Source organism: Neopelma chrysocephalum, unplaced genomic scaffold (genome assembly GCF_003984885.1).
Source record: "Neopelma chrysocephalum unplaced genomic scaffold, ASM398488v2 Primary Assembly neopelma1_60, whole genome shotgun sequence".
NCBI classification, from domain to species: Eukaryota; Metazoa; Chordata; class Aves; order Passeriformes; family Pipridae; genus Neopelma; species Neopelma chrysocephalum.
In genome coordinates, this window is record NW_020897715.1 from 6646817 (window position 1) to 6661878 (window position 15062).

Consider the following 15062-nt stretch of genomic DNA (forward strand, 5'->3'; position numbering starts at 1 on the left):
CTTCATAGAAAATCAAGATAAGCATTCAAACAAGAAAGAGCCTTAAATCCTATTGCACTAAGTTTCCAGGCCTCAAAGTTTCTTCTTGATTTTAAATATTTCATAAGCCTTTTTCAGCTGTTTCTGTTAGTTTTAAAACTTTTCTTCTGCCACTGTGCACAGGAGGTCTGGACAAAATTGGAATGATTACAACACAAACAAGATTATTTCCTCTTGCCATTAAATTCACTAATTCCTTGGCAACAGCATGACACTGGGAATGTTCCTTCTTCATTGCAACTGACATTTACTTGAATAACTTCTTTCCAAAACACGCCTTTATTTCTAGCCTTTATTTTCTCTCCCCTCAAAACCAGCAGCTTTATATTTCTGTGTACCTTATCCTGTTGGATAATTAATCCTTAATTATTGACTTTAGGTTGTTTTGTTTTTGTAGTTTTGGGGGTTTTTTTGTTCGTTCATTTTAAGACCAGTCAGACCAGATAACTTTGTTATCTACTTGATACTTTTTCTTGACCCAGAATATCGTGTGGTACTTTTTAAACACCATTGCTTTACTAGAACTGTCTGAGAGGATGCAGTTTCTATACTGTCTGACATGCACCTTCTTCTGATTCTTAATTGTAAGAATTTGTATATGAGTGTCTGGAATCTATTCATGGTGACAGACTTACACCTTTGCCACTCACCTGCACAGTTCATTGTTCACTTGCAGCATTGGTAAGAGCCAGGCTGCAGAAGAACAAGACCTCCTTTATCGATATCCATGCTGAGAAATCTAACTTGGCAAGACAGCAGAGTCAAGCCAAACCAAGTATTTAAAACAGTCATGTACAGCACTCAAGTTGGCAAGATAAAAATTATGTCAGCTGTGCAAGCTGACCTGCCACAATCAGTCTCTTCTGCCTCAAGACACCAGTTTGGCTCATTTGGTCAACATCTTTTAAAAAACAGCATGCCACGAAACTATTTGAGATTTTTTGCTCTAGTTTAACACAGTAAGTTTGAAGAAGCAACATTGTAGACAAGTTCAATCTACCTGTTTGACCCTAAAAGCATTTTCTTATTTTTACTGTCTTAACCTCTTGTTTTAAAATGCATTTTCTTTAAGACAGCATGAGGCACTAAACGAAGAAAACTGGGTGCAAGCAAAGCCACCAAATGTGGAAAGTTTGTTACGCTTAAGAAGCATAAGAGAAGTTCCAAATATGGTGATCAGTACACTGTGGCAAAACAAAGGGCATTTTACCCTGTAGTTATTTTTTTCTTCCATTTGTCTTCAGTGTCTCTGTCTCACAGTGTAGAAGCACCTACTATATGACAAAGTATGTCTACTACATTCTTTGCTTAATAGGAACAGATTAGGGACTAGGAAAAAAGGCAGTGTTGCTTGGATTGGAAACAGTTTCAGCCCTAGGACAGGAACTTTTCTCTCCTCACTTAAGGGAGAGTTTTTTAGACCAGTGGGAAAATGCAGTCAAACTGAAGTTGGATTTTAAAGTTATATCAACTTTTGAATTTCGATTACAGCTATTCCATGCCTTACGACTCTGCTGAGCTTGGCATTGCTGAGCTCAGGCCAGCAAAGCTCACAACTTATTCATTTACATGCATATTCTAAAAATCATTACTTCCCCAGTATTCTCACTCTTTAAGCCTACATTTCAGTGTAGTAAAAGGTTTCCAGAAGGATGGAAAATACATAAGTTCTGTGGCCAGTGTAAGCCCAACCGAGGGTGGGCTACCAAGTTGTACATGCAAACCAAGCTGCTACTAACTAGGATGGAAAAGTATCTTTGCAAATAATAGCTGGGTTTTTCAATTCAGAGGTTGATATCAAGTCACTGAGAGGCTTAACAGCAATGGTAACCACCTGCATCAACTACGAAAAACAACCTATGATTAGAAGCACTGTATGCCTGACAAATACTTTTCCTACTCCATTACAACTGCAATTTTTTATAATACATATCTAATCAAGCAAATTGTGGTCCTTCCACATTTTCAAATGCAGAATAATAAATACATAGGACATACATTTGCTTTCCAAGTGCATCCTCAGGTTCTCCATAAACCTGAAATTTCAAGGACAAAATGGACACAACTAGTAATGTGATCTGAAAAAAAAAATCTTGGGAACTGACTAGAAAAGATGAGGCAGAACAGTAAGAACCTCCCATGTATATTGGTAAAGTACAATAGTTGAAACCTGAAGTCAAAAGACTGCTACAATAACCACAGCCACGGTCACTTGCAGTACATGGAAAAGAGAGCCATAAAACTACATGCTTTGTACATCACATAGAATTTTGGTCAAGTTACTTGTTTCAAATTGGGTTAAGCCAGTTGCTTTGATGTGTTTATTTTGCCCCACCTTGTGGTGAAAACCAGTTTGCATATTGTGCAACAGCCATCTGATTGATCTCATTGAGTACTCTACTATCTGTTTACAAAAACAGTCATTGAGGATCACCTCAGCTGTAGAAAGTACCATGACTACTTGCAGTAGATACAGAAGTACCTTCCTCTACTACAAGAAGGAATACTACTATAAGGAGAGGGCAAGTCAGTAATAGGATTTCAAGTTTCAGGGTAATCATTTTACCTCACACTGCACTACCACCTAAGTCTACCCGTGCTTCAGTAGTAATTCCTTATGACAGCAATACTCAACCCTCAACAAGAGGGACTAAATTAGTATAAGTGAAAACCCAAGTTTATGAAAGCTTTGCATTATGAATGCCCACAACCAGTCAAGAGCTTAAGTTGCCTCTTTCGTCCCACAACTCCCAGCAGCCAACTAGACAGTTTTGCTTTACATTTATACTATGCAAAGAACGGTTTATATCATCAGCCCCAAGCAGTTACATTAACTTACCATGTTAGCAACACATTTATAGAATAATTTGAGCTGGAGGGGACCTTTTAAAGGCCATCTAGTCCAATCCCCCTTCACCTATATCAGGTTGCTCAGAGTCATATCCAACTGGACCTTGAATGTTTCCAGGCATGGAGCATCTACCACCTCTGAGAACACTGACCTCATCACAGACGATGGATTATTTCACTGAGACAATTGGTGATCAACAGGTTTTAAACAATACCTTTTTTTTCTGAAAACTGGTGACTACTCACAGCACTATATGAGGGAATTTAGCCACTGTGATAGCTAAAGCAGCATTCAGCAGCTTCTCAGCACACACATACAAGCCCATAGTATCAGCATTGCCCAGTCAAAGTTGTAAAGCCATTAATGTTTGTATTAGCACAGCACTTAAATAGGAACTGGTTATTTTATTTTTAATATCTAGACAATCAACGAGCAAGTTCTAAACAAGCAAGACCTAAAAGAAGACTTCTCAATGATATTAGCAAGAACAAGAAGATACCTGTAATAGAAGACCAGCAAATACATATTTTGCATATTCTTTTTGTTAAAAGGTAAAATACAACTTATTAGTAAGTCTGCAGAACTTCACTTTCTTTCATAAAGAAGTTGACTTACCCAATACTGTTACAGTTGTTGATGACTGTGTATTTCCAAGTGGGAACGTAACTGCTTTGCAAATATATTCTCCTGCATCAGAAAAGCTTACATTTTTTAAAATGATTGTTGCATCAGTAAGCGAGTAGTTTTTAAATGCCACTCTTCCTTGGTATTCTCCTTGAACAGATATTCCATATTCAGGATGATGAACAGCAATAGTCTGTGAACTTTTCCCATATATCTTCTCCCAAGAAACTTGTGTTATTGTTTCATTTACATCAATTATGCATTTCAGTGCAACCTTCTTCCCCCAAACTGCTGTCACATGTGGATCAACAACTGGTCCAGCTAAGGCACCTAAAAACAAAGCAATTGTTAGTTGGGACACAAGAAGATTATGTCTCCAAGTCTTCACATTAAGCCTCCTTCAGTAATTAGCTTGGCTTTTTAAAAGACAATTCCCACTTTCTTCTGAATAACTGATTCACAGCAGTGTAGAAACACTACAGAAGCATGCTTCAAGCAAAAACATCAAAGCTGGGCATAGACTGACCATTTTTTAGAGAATACTAGAGAATACTATCACCAATATACAACTTCCTATAAAAACAACCTGACAACTGTGTAACTGGTGTAACAGTCTTGCAGAAATTTAAATAGATATGAGCATTGTGTGTATTCAGATTTACTGAAAAAAGCAATAATCAGACAATGGTACTGTAGCAGTCTGCTTACTGATCCAGAGCAGGTAAAAACTGAAGTTAAATGACTGCACTTGTTTCTGTTTTCAAAAGATAGAACTCTTAATAAAGATGAATTCAAGAAAAACGCATGAGCGTAACTTCTACCACTTACCATACCAGTAAATACAATTAAAAACCAAACAAGAGAACCTCTATCAAACCCCCACAAACTACTCCACATGATAACCAATCTAAGAACTCAATTTTAACTTCCGTATCCTACTTCCTAACAAAGACATGTACCATCATACATATGCAATCTTTCTGCTACCCTGCAGTGTGGTGTCTTCACACCAGATCTTCCCTCACACAGCAAATACGCAAGAGTGGGCACAGTCAAGTGTTTGTGTGAGATTCAATGCATTTCCACTTAATACCTAAAATACCTTCCACAGAAGCAACTATGTTGTGAGCTCAGCATTTTACACCACGCTCCTTTCAAAAAGGGAAATCCATGAGGACAAAACAGTTCAATAAATCACTGGTTCACAATTTCTTTTGCCAAACAGATGCTCCAGAAACTTCACCCTAGTTCTCCTGAAGCAAACTAACATGATGAAAAAGAACCAGAGTCTTGGTCCACACTACTTTCTTTTTCCTGTGCTAAAGTTTTAATAGAGCCATTGCAGATGCTCCAATTCTCTCTCCAGTTACTGAATCAGTACTCAGGCTGTTACTGAGGATGTTCACCCATGGAACATGATTCAAGTCTAAATTTTAGTAGTCCCATTTTCATAGGCATGAAGGGGTCATTTAACCTGAGATATGAACCGCCTTTTCACCCACCAAGTTCACACAAAAGACGAGCCATGTGTTCAGGACAGAAGTCTCTATATGCCTTTATGTACGAGTCCATTGTTAAAAGATTTCCATTTCCCATCAACTGATTTTTCATTGTTCAAACCATAACTGAGTCCACGAAGACACCCAAAAAAGTGACTTAAAGAGTCAGCTATGGATTCCTTCAGTATAAAACTACTGACTAACATCAACAAGATGAACACCTTAATCTGCACAAATAAAAAACTAAGCCAAAACTTTAGACCAAGATTGTTGATATGCCAGTCACTAAGGGCTGGTGATGGGACAAAAATTAGCCTGAAAACTCAAAAGAAATCTGAATGCATTTCATATAGAGAGTATCTGCCATGACTAATTCACAAGTAGTGCAAGTATATTTTTGTCTAGTCTTCTCATGCCTCTTAACTAACACACATTGTTGTGTCAGACACTGAAGAGAGGGCAACTATTTGCACACTAACTGAAATGCACAGAATTCTGCCCAAATTTTGTCTCCACTTGCCACTGCTACATTTAAGCATAAGGTGAAGTGGTTCTTAAAGAATATTTGACTATTGTTTTCTACATTATTTATAAGGCTCACAAGTTACATTTCAGCAATGTATTTCAGAATGTACAGGATATATCTATTCTGTAAAAACACACTTGCGTTCAGAAATCAGCATTCTGCAATATTTAAATCTAGTGAATCTTAATCTGTACTAAACTTCAGCATAACGATCAGCTGTATGTTACTCCAAAAAACTTAGTATAGAAAAGCCCTACAAGTGGACTTACAAAAACTGCTCAGACTTCTGGGACGGTAACAAAGTGAACTGGAAAAACATCCCAGTTAGTTGACCACACAAGCTCTTTTGTTTCCTTTTTTTTTATTTTGGACAATTCTACTCACAGTAATTGGAGGCTTTAGCTACACAAAGATGACCAGAGTACATTTAAAAAGTCAATACTCAACAATTTTTCCACCAATTCTTCTAACAGCTCGTTTGTGCTATGAGAACATTGTATTCTCACACAAATTGCATGAATATTTTCAGAAGTCAAACTTTTTCATTGTTGCTCCTACTTTCAAGATTTACAGATTGAAACAAGCAGCATAAATACACATTTATATACATAAACACACTTGCAGCTATAGAATGTTGATCAGTTACATCTTTTTCATTCACCTTCAACAGCAAAGGAAGTAAAGCCAATAGATCACTACTCCAAATTTTATGCATTTATCTCATCTTCTGACACATGTTCAGACTCTGAAGACACAAAAAAAAAAAATAAATCAAACTTATCTACGTGCATCATTTAAACTGAACTTATATATAGTTTATATAACAGTACATAGACTCCAAAATGTTTCAAGTTTTAGGGAGACCACACTGACGGTTTCTATCCACTGACTTCCCACAGGCTATTTCCACAAGACAATAAAGCCAAACTGCAGAAGAGCAGAAAACTGAAGTTTTTCCCTCTATCAGCAAGTTATTCAGTTCACATCTGGCCTTAGCACACACTAATGGCAGGGAACTAAGAAGAGTTCCAATCAAGAGTGGAGCAGAACAACAAGAACATCCCATTTTGGTGACAGCAAGTTGCTACGTCAGCAGAACTTCCCATAAAAACCCTTAAGGTCAGGCTAAGAATTACTGTTAGGTCAGTTTAATTTCAAATTACATCAGAAAGCTTAGACTTATTCTTCCAGTCCTCCTCCTCCTGTGTCAGCACTCACCAGGTATCCAAGAGACCCCAACCTACAAAACCTCACTTGTCCTCATCCCCATTTAACCTTCTGAATGAGCTCTGTCAGTCACAAGCAGCAATGCAACAGAGGCAATGAGCACAGTCACACAGTCCAGTGGTATTTTCAGATGTATTTAGCTGGAAAAGCAAAGCACTTAAGGACACTGCAGAAAACAAGCCTCAACTTGAGGCTTTATAAAAATATATGGTTAAATGGCTGGGAAGAAGTCAGTGTGTGTCTTTTGAGTACCAGGGCATGATCAAATTCCTGTGTCAAAAAAAGATCAGAACCAAGGAATGGAAGAGATTCAAGATTAAGTAGGACAAAATGCCTCAACACTAGCTTTCAATTAGAACTGTTAAGCAAGTACTTAGGAAAAAACCTGCACTTACATCAAAGAGATAGTATTATAACCTAGTGTTCCCCTGCCTAAGGATCTGCTTTATCACAATCCTTACTTGAATCAGAGTTCTAGTTCATCAATCAATTTTGGGGGGGAAAGTGAGCTCCTATAAGCATTAAATGTACAGTACTCAGCTCAAGTTACCTTTTTTTTTGTACAGTACTTGCATTATTTTTTTAAAGAAGAAAACTGAAGGTATATTATTTCCATCTCAGAGAGCAATTCTTAAAACCTTATTCAATGTTTATCATAGTAATATAACAGGCATGCAAAAGCCTGCCAGAATGCAAAAAGTTTTGGTGAAATGAGGCGTAGCAATTCAATAGCCTGAAGCCGACTATTGAAATCCTCAGGCTTCCTCTCAATCAAAAGTTAACTGTTGCTGAAGCAGGGGTTTTACTCAAAAGACCAAGCTCAAGATGACAAATTCTCAGTTAAGTGCTGTCACAGGATGTTCTGCACAATTTTTAAGTACTCTGAACCTCCACCTGCTGCTCCTAAGGGTACAGATGATGACCTATCACACCATTCTAACAAGAGGCTTGTGTTACTCTGCTCCTTCATTCCCCACAGCTGATGGAAGGGATGGAAGGGATGGTCAGTTATCTTCCAGTTGTTGAATCAACATGTTAATCTACAGAGAGACACCAAGCAATAGTGATATTTGTGAGGAAGGCTACAGCTGCCATTCATAAGACATCATCCAGAGCCCACAGAGAGGATTCACACTGCCTGTTAGAAGGCCACACAATGCAACACTGGACAAAGAACTCTCATCCTAACACAAATGAGTCAAGATGACAAAGTATGCAAACCTCTACGGCACCACAACAAACAATTATCAGCAAGACTCACATTTTCACCATGTAAAACAACAAAACAGATGTAAAAAAAGGTATTTTACTCCAATGCAACACAAAGTTGTAACAAGTAGTTACAACTCAGGGTTTAACACTAACACAGCTTGGGCCCAACTCATGAGTTGGAGCTTCAAAGCAGCTCTGCCCTTGAAGTCAGACTGGCTGTTACCCACTATTCTTATTTCACAATGTCATTTTCACATGTTAACTGATGCTTCTGTTCTAGTTTCAGTAACTCCACAGAAGACAGTGACTGTGGCCCTGCATACTCTGCTTCCTACCATGCTGCACAGACCTTTAGTATCAAGCAGCAGGAAACTAAATACAATCTAAGACACTAGAGGAAGTCAAAAAAGAATATTAAGCTCATTTTTCAAATTCAGTTGTGAGGGACACTCTTAGAAAACCAATTTTATAAGGTTAAAGCTTTAAATCTAACTACTCACCAAGAATGTTTACAAAGTCCTGTGAACTTTAAAACTTCATCTGGCATTTCAATTTAAACCATATTAACATCAATGTCCATTTTACATGTTCTTACACTATAATCTTATATATATATTAGCACATAGTGAATTAAGACATTCATGTTTATCCTGATATTAAGCTTTCAGATGTTTACAAAGACATGCTGAACTAATAAGTGAGGCATGCTATGAGGCAGCTGGATGTTCTTCCGTAATGAATATTTCCAACCCTGTTTAACCAAATCTTCCAATCCCACCTCCTTTAAAAGGAAATAAGCAAGACAACGAGGTACTCTTTTTCCAACAAACAGGCCAGGCACAAAAGCAGGACTGGAGGAGAACATCTCATTCTTAGTCCCACTCTCTTAAAAAGCTAGTAGTAAGAGTAAACAAGTAGTTCCAAAGTTATCCATAAAAATACACACCACTAACCAACACAATACTCTTCCTAACCAACACAAAATGCTTCACATCCCCATTTAAATAAAATCAGATCTCTGAGTATCAGAGTAATAGGTATAAATATGCTAAAAGAAGAGATCGAAACAAGCAGTCCTTAATGTAACCGAAACTTCTGATTGGAAAGTTTGTTAAAGAGTTCCAGATGATCTTAATCTTTTGAAACACAAAAGATGAGTTAATAGTTCTGACAAACTGATGTGGTGCAAAATGTTAAAGTCCTCCTATAAGCACATAACCAAAATATCTAACAGATATAGTGGAAGGTCAAAAGAAGCATTGTACTTCTGAGTCTTGGTGGTGCTGCCAAGTAACTGCATTGTATACAGAAAACCAAGCTGAAGTTATACACACAAACCTTTCCCAGGCAGGCAGGAAAAAGCCTTTCAAGTTGTAGTGGGTCCAAATTAGAAGAGCAGTCAGCATAAACAAGTGTAAGTAACACAGACAGGATGATAAGTAACTGGTTAGAGAGCACAGACTGTCCTGAAAGCTACAGCAAGTATATGGTGATTATGCTTGGAAGTGACACTCTAGAATATGCTAATATAGAAGTAAACTTTCTTCTCCAGCCAGCAGCACTGAGGCTCCATCTGGAGTTGTTCAGCTTGAACATCATATATATCAGCCATCCAGAGTCTGAAAGCAACGTGTGCTCAAAAGCCTAGAAAACATGACCTACAAGAAAGGATGGAATAACTGATTGTTATTCGCCAAGAAGGTAACCCAATAAAGGTCCTAAAGTACTTACACTGCAAAAAGAGAATGACTGCAATACTAAGTATGCCTGTGAAGGTTAGGAAGGAGATAAACCAAAGCAAAAAACAACACCAACCAAACAACCAAACACAAACAAAAAAATCCACAAACAATTTGCAAAAAACAAACCCACAAAACCACAAAGAAAACCAACAAAGCCCACCGAAATGAAAAAAAACACCTTTGATGCTACAAAGTCAATTTCTCAAATGAACACCCCGGCCAAAATTATAAACTTCCAGAATCTTTAGAAAGGTTTGATATTTAGTAATTAAAAAACCAAACATCCAAACTAATCTAAGTTGATCCTGCACTGGGGTAGAGACATGATCAAAGATATTGCTGGCCTTATTACCTTAAGATTATTAACAGACATTTTCAGTAAAGTCTGGTCTTCCTTCAAATTCTTATTAGCCAATATAACACACATGCTGATGGACTCAAATACAAGCTCTCCTTTCAGGGACTTATTTGCAACATTCCATTCAATACACTTATACCATTTGTTCTCTCATGACCATTTAGTTCACCCAGACCTCACTACTGTGGGAAGATTTCAGAATACTCTGCTTTTAAAAGTCTCATTCCTGGTCATCTTCCTAGCAACCTGTTGGTTTTTCACCTGTGTTTCAAGACTATCCCTACTTGCTTTGCAAATCAACCAACTAAGTCAGTTACACATGAAGGAATTACTGAAAACTTAAATAAGAAATTGACTTGGAAGATATCTAAGATGGCAAATTTATTTAATTTTTAATGCTCAGTTAGTAGCACTTAAAATACATTATGAAACCAGGAGTTCTGTCCTCAAGAACACCACTGCTTTCAGCTAGCACATATTTATTTAAGACAGAGCACTTTCAGTTACTTTTTTCATCCTCAGGTCTACTGCATTTGGGTTTAACAAGAATATTACAACCTGTTCAAATAGATACTTCCTTACCAAATGTATTCCTCATCTCCTTCTATTTGCATCTATTTGCATTCTTTACAGTTACTCTTTTCACTAAAGGTTCTCCTCTTCATCAGGGGGACAGCCAGCTCACAGCAGGTGACCAGTCTTCTCTATCACTTATTTTTTGAATTCTGATCCATAAGCAGACACTCATCTTTTGTCATGTGTTTTGTAAAAAGCTTTTAGCTCTTCAAAGTTGTATATATGAACGCACATGGAATCTCTATCAGCATCAGTCTGTCCTCAACTGAGACACCAGGGCATACTCAAATCATTCCTTAGAGACCAGTCTTCTCATTCTCAGCAAAAGATAAGACTTGGGAGAAATGACAGCCTTCAGCTTTGAGAAAAGTAACTCGTTCAATCATAAGTTGTGTTATAACCTGATGTTTAGACATAACTTAGGTCTTGCTTGCTTAAAATTTATTTTAAAAGCTCGATTTCTTCATTTATTTGCAGGGCTGGGAGTTCAAGGTGATGACAAATTCCATTCAGAAGATATACAGTTTTAGTCAGCTAGTGCTTCAGCCTTTCTGACTTCTATAAATCAAGTACACAGAACTTCACTGGCCTTTAAGTCAGCTCCATCACCTACTACCAACTGCCTTTCATTAATACAGGTGACTACACATATTACACAAAAATCAACGCTTTCTAGACACCAATTTATTCTGATCAGGTTTCAAATCTAGTACACTCTTCAGAGCTAACTCTAGAAATTCCAATTCGAGTTGAAAGTAGGTGTCAACATAACATCATTACAGAGAACATGCTTCAAAACAGTGCATTACATAGTTCATACCTTGTACAGGCAGCTGCCTGCAAGCAAGACCTCTGGCAAAGTTCACACAACTGACCATCACAAATCCAAGGCCATGTCTCCAATTATAGAAATATTATAAATATATCATAAATAATACATATGAAGTTTAATACTCTCCTCCACAAAGGACACTTCATGAGCATCACTGAACATCCATCTACACTTCAGCTTCTTTAACTCTTCAACCACTCAGTTTCATAAGGTCCTCCAAAGCCCTGTGTAACTCACCTTTACTCCAACTTATCATCAGCTAGTATTTATGCATAATTAGGGCACCTCATACTCCAGACAATGCAACAGACAAGATCCTACTATCCTCTAGCATCACCTAGAACTACAGACTCCACCATAAGAATTCTCTCCAGAAAAAGGTCCTAGGAAGACCACGGAGACTGCTCGCTGAAGATCTGGTCAGATAAATACCCTCCCACTTCCTTCCAGACTCCAGACCTGTCCACTCGAATTTGGAAAAGCAATGTAATGCTACTGAATGCTACCACAATATCCACTTTCTTATTCTTTGGGAGGAAGAGAAAAATTGGGGATGAGGGACTGGGCACTAGGTATTGCAGAAGTCTGAGGAGTTACTGCCCATCACTTCTGCTTCATTTCAAAACTTGAAAGTTACCAATGACACAGAAGCATAGTCTCCTCCACCTAGCCACAAACTTGCAAAAATAGCAGGTTGCTATTCCAGATGTCATACCAGTCCAACAAACAACTTCCCTTCCAAGTTATATGGCTGGTGTTTCAACCCTACCATATAATAAACTTGCCATGACACATACTAACAGAAAGAAAACAAGGCAACTGCAACCAGAATCAAAAAATACAACACAGAGTGTCAGTACAGGATTTTTTTGTCACTGCTGTTTGTTCTCTTTCGTTATAAAGTAACAACTCACTTTTCTAATACACAGCAATCACTTCCATCCCAACCATGAGGGTAACTACAACATGCATCTTGCTAATTACCCGGAAAGCTCACGTCTATCCCACAGTCTAAGTTATGAGCAGCAAGACATTCTTGACTTAATCACACTGATTTCATTTGTCAGACTCAAATATTCAGACTCAAGTCCCAGGAATCACTACTCATCAGTATCACTTTGTAGAGGGGAAAAAAACCAAAAAAAGGCAGCTTTCACAGAAAGCCTGTGACATCTCTGAAGTGCTCAACAGGTCATGTCCAACGGACATAAAAGCTATAGTGATCATTTCCACCTAATAATTACCACAAACACAAGTGAAGTCCTAGGTACAGGTCTCTTCATAACACATTTATCATTGGCAAAGACAAACAAGCTCTAATATTGATGTAGAGAATAATGATTTCACATAGGTAAAAGGCAAGGGACCTCTAGAGGCTACTTAGTCCTGCTTAAAATAGGTCCAGTTATATAAGACTGCTTGGAGACTCATCCAGTCAAGTCTTGAATATCACCACAGAACAATATTTATTCCTCAATCACTTTGGCACCTGCTCCCTCAGAGAGAAGTATTTCTTCCTTACATTGGTTCAGGATTTCCCACACTCCAGCAGGGCTATGAAATTCCTAACTTTACCAAGAATGAAGTTTTAAGCACAAATAACTTAAAAAACTCTAACTATGTAGTGCACTTTAGCCATTTTGGGGAGAACAACATAAATGAAAAAATACTGTTGTGTTAACACCTGTGTCTTTGGTAGGATATTACTTTTACACAGGAACAATAAAGCAAAAATTCAAGTAATGTGGAAATGGACATCGCTCCAACTTTCAATGGAGAAAGGAACATGGCACAATGAGAGAAACTGCCCACTGCATTTAGTGGTGTGACCACACACAGTCCTTACAGAAAGCTCAAGGACAAGCCACCAAGAAATTCCGTACAAGCAATTGCTTGACATAAACACCAAGTTATCAGGATTTTGGGGGCTCTGGGGAGTTTGATTTTTGCTTTGGTTTTTCTGTGAAATTAATAAGGAAGGACCTGGAATGCTGCTAAGTGTACAGCAACAGTTGTAAGCATTCAGCATTCCCCGCCCCCAGCACTCTACCTCCTACACTGAAACTAGAAAGTCATTAAAAACTGGTCAGGAGCACTGATGTGTATGATGTCCTTCTAGATGAAGGAACAAGACCTTTAATCCCTAGGAAAGTCCCGACTCCCTTAAGCAGACCATTCCTTCCCTTTTTATATGCTGTCATTCCACATACCGCCTACTCTCCAGAGAACTGAGGTCTGGGGGAGGAGAAGGAAGGTTGTACTTTGCACTAAGTAGCAAAGTCTCGAATAAGTTCAGAAAGACAGCTAAACATTAACTTCACATTTTCAACTACCTATAAAGTTTGAATGTTATCTGCCAATATTGAACAACTGCAGCCACACAATGAAATATAAAATAAACGCATTTTGTCAGGACCAGCAAATCTCAGCTGTCCATGAGAAGATCTGATGAGTTAACAGTTACATTACAAAGTTATGTGGATGCCTGCTGCCCCCTGCACTGCTGACACTGCTGACTTTTTTTTAGCTCCTAAGGCCGCCCTCCACTGCAAGCTACTTCAGAAAGTTAACCCTTTTTTGTCCAGGAACTGCATCATGACAGTAAGCTTAGTGAATGCTGCTTAATAGCTGCTGGAATCACTGCCAAACTATATTTTCTATATGTGTCACACTGTCAGCCAGCTCTGTGCTGTAAGAGACTGGCCTTACTGGCTCCTTATTGAAGTAACAGAAGAAATGTAGGCAGATCGTTAACAAATTCTCTAACAGTTACAACTTCCATTAGGAGTTAACAATGGGATCCAATTTTAAAGTAAATTTTTAGCAACCAAATTGCTTTATACAAAAAACTTGTTTCAGACTTGACTTGGACATTTTAATCTGGATAGAAGATTTCCAACTACTACTTTTCTTCCAGGACTAACTATAGTATACTAGCTCCTGCCTACCCATGCACAATATGAGGCTCATTTAGACTGAAAGGGACTTCTGGAGGTTATCCAATCCGACCCCCAGCTGAAAGCAGGGCCAACTTTGAAGTCAGATCAAGTTGCTCAGGGTCATACCATAGTCAGGTTCCGAATATTTTCAGGGACAGAGATCCCACAACCTGTTTCAGTGCTTCATTCTCTGTGTGGGAAAACATACTGCTAACACATTATAAAGATCTGCCTTGCTGTAGCTTGTGTCTGCTGCCTCTTATCCTTTCCCTCTTATCCTTAGCATAGCTAAGGAGAGTCTGTCTTCATTTTCCTCCTCACTACCTATTAAACAGTCAGAGCCAGCAATTAGGATCCCCCACTTCAGACCTTTCTCAAAGCTGAACAAACTCACTCCTCAAGCCCTCTTCATACATCATGTGCTGCTGACTCCTTATCTTAGTGGCCTTTCACAGGCACCTCAGCATCTTCCTTGTATTTGGGAATACAAAACTGTCCATGGTACTTCTGATGCAGTCTCACAAGCTCCAAATTGTGGAGAATAATTGCTTCTTTCAACTGGCTGACCATGCCCGGTGTGCTCTTCACTTTTTGCACCACAAAGGCACACGCCGACCCACAAGGACCCTTATGTTCT

At 38.3% G+C, this 15062-nt stretch overlaps 1 protein-coding gene across 11 annotated transcripts in view; it reads right to left on the reverse strand.

Annotated features, from left to right (window-relative positions):
* The window catches only part of NECTIN3 (nectin cell adhesion molecule 3), an 88221-nt gene that overhangs the window by 64422 nt on the left and 8737 nt on the right, over nt 1–15062 (reverse strand). For 10 of the 11 annotated variants that reach the window (XM_027680965.1, XM_027680970.1, XM_027680963.1 and 7 more), the window contains one exon: nt 3506–3844. In XM_027680965.1, the coding sequence (XP_027536766.1) occupies nt 3506–3844 (339 nt within the window). Of the gene's footprint in view, nt 1–3505; nt 3845–13620; nt 13711–15062 lie in introns of those variants that run through there. The other variant, XM_027680968.1, reaches the window with a different exon arrangement.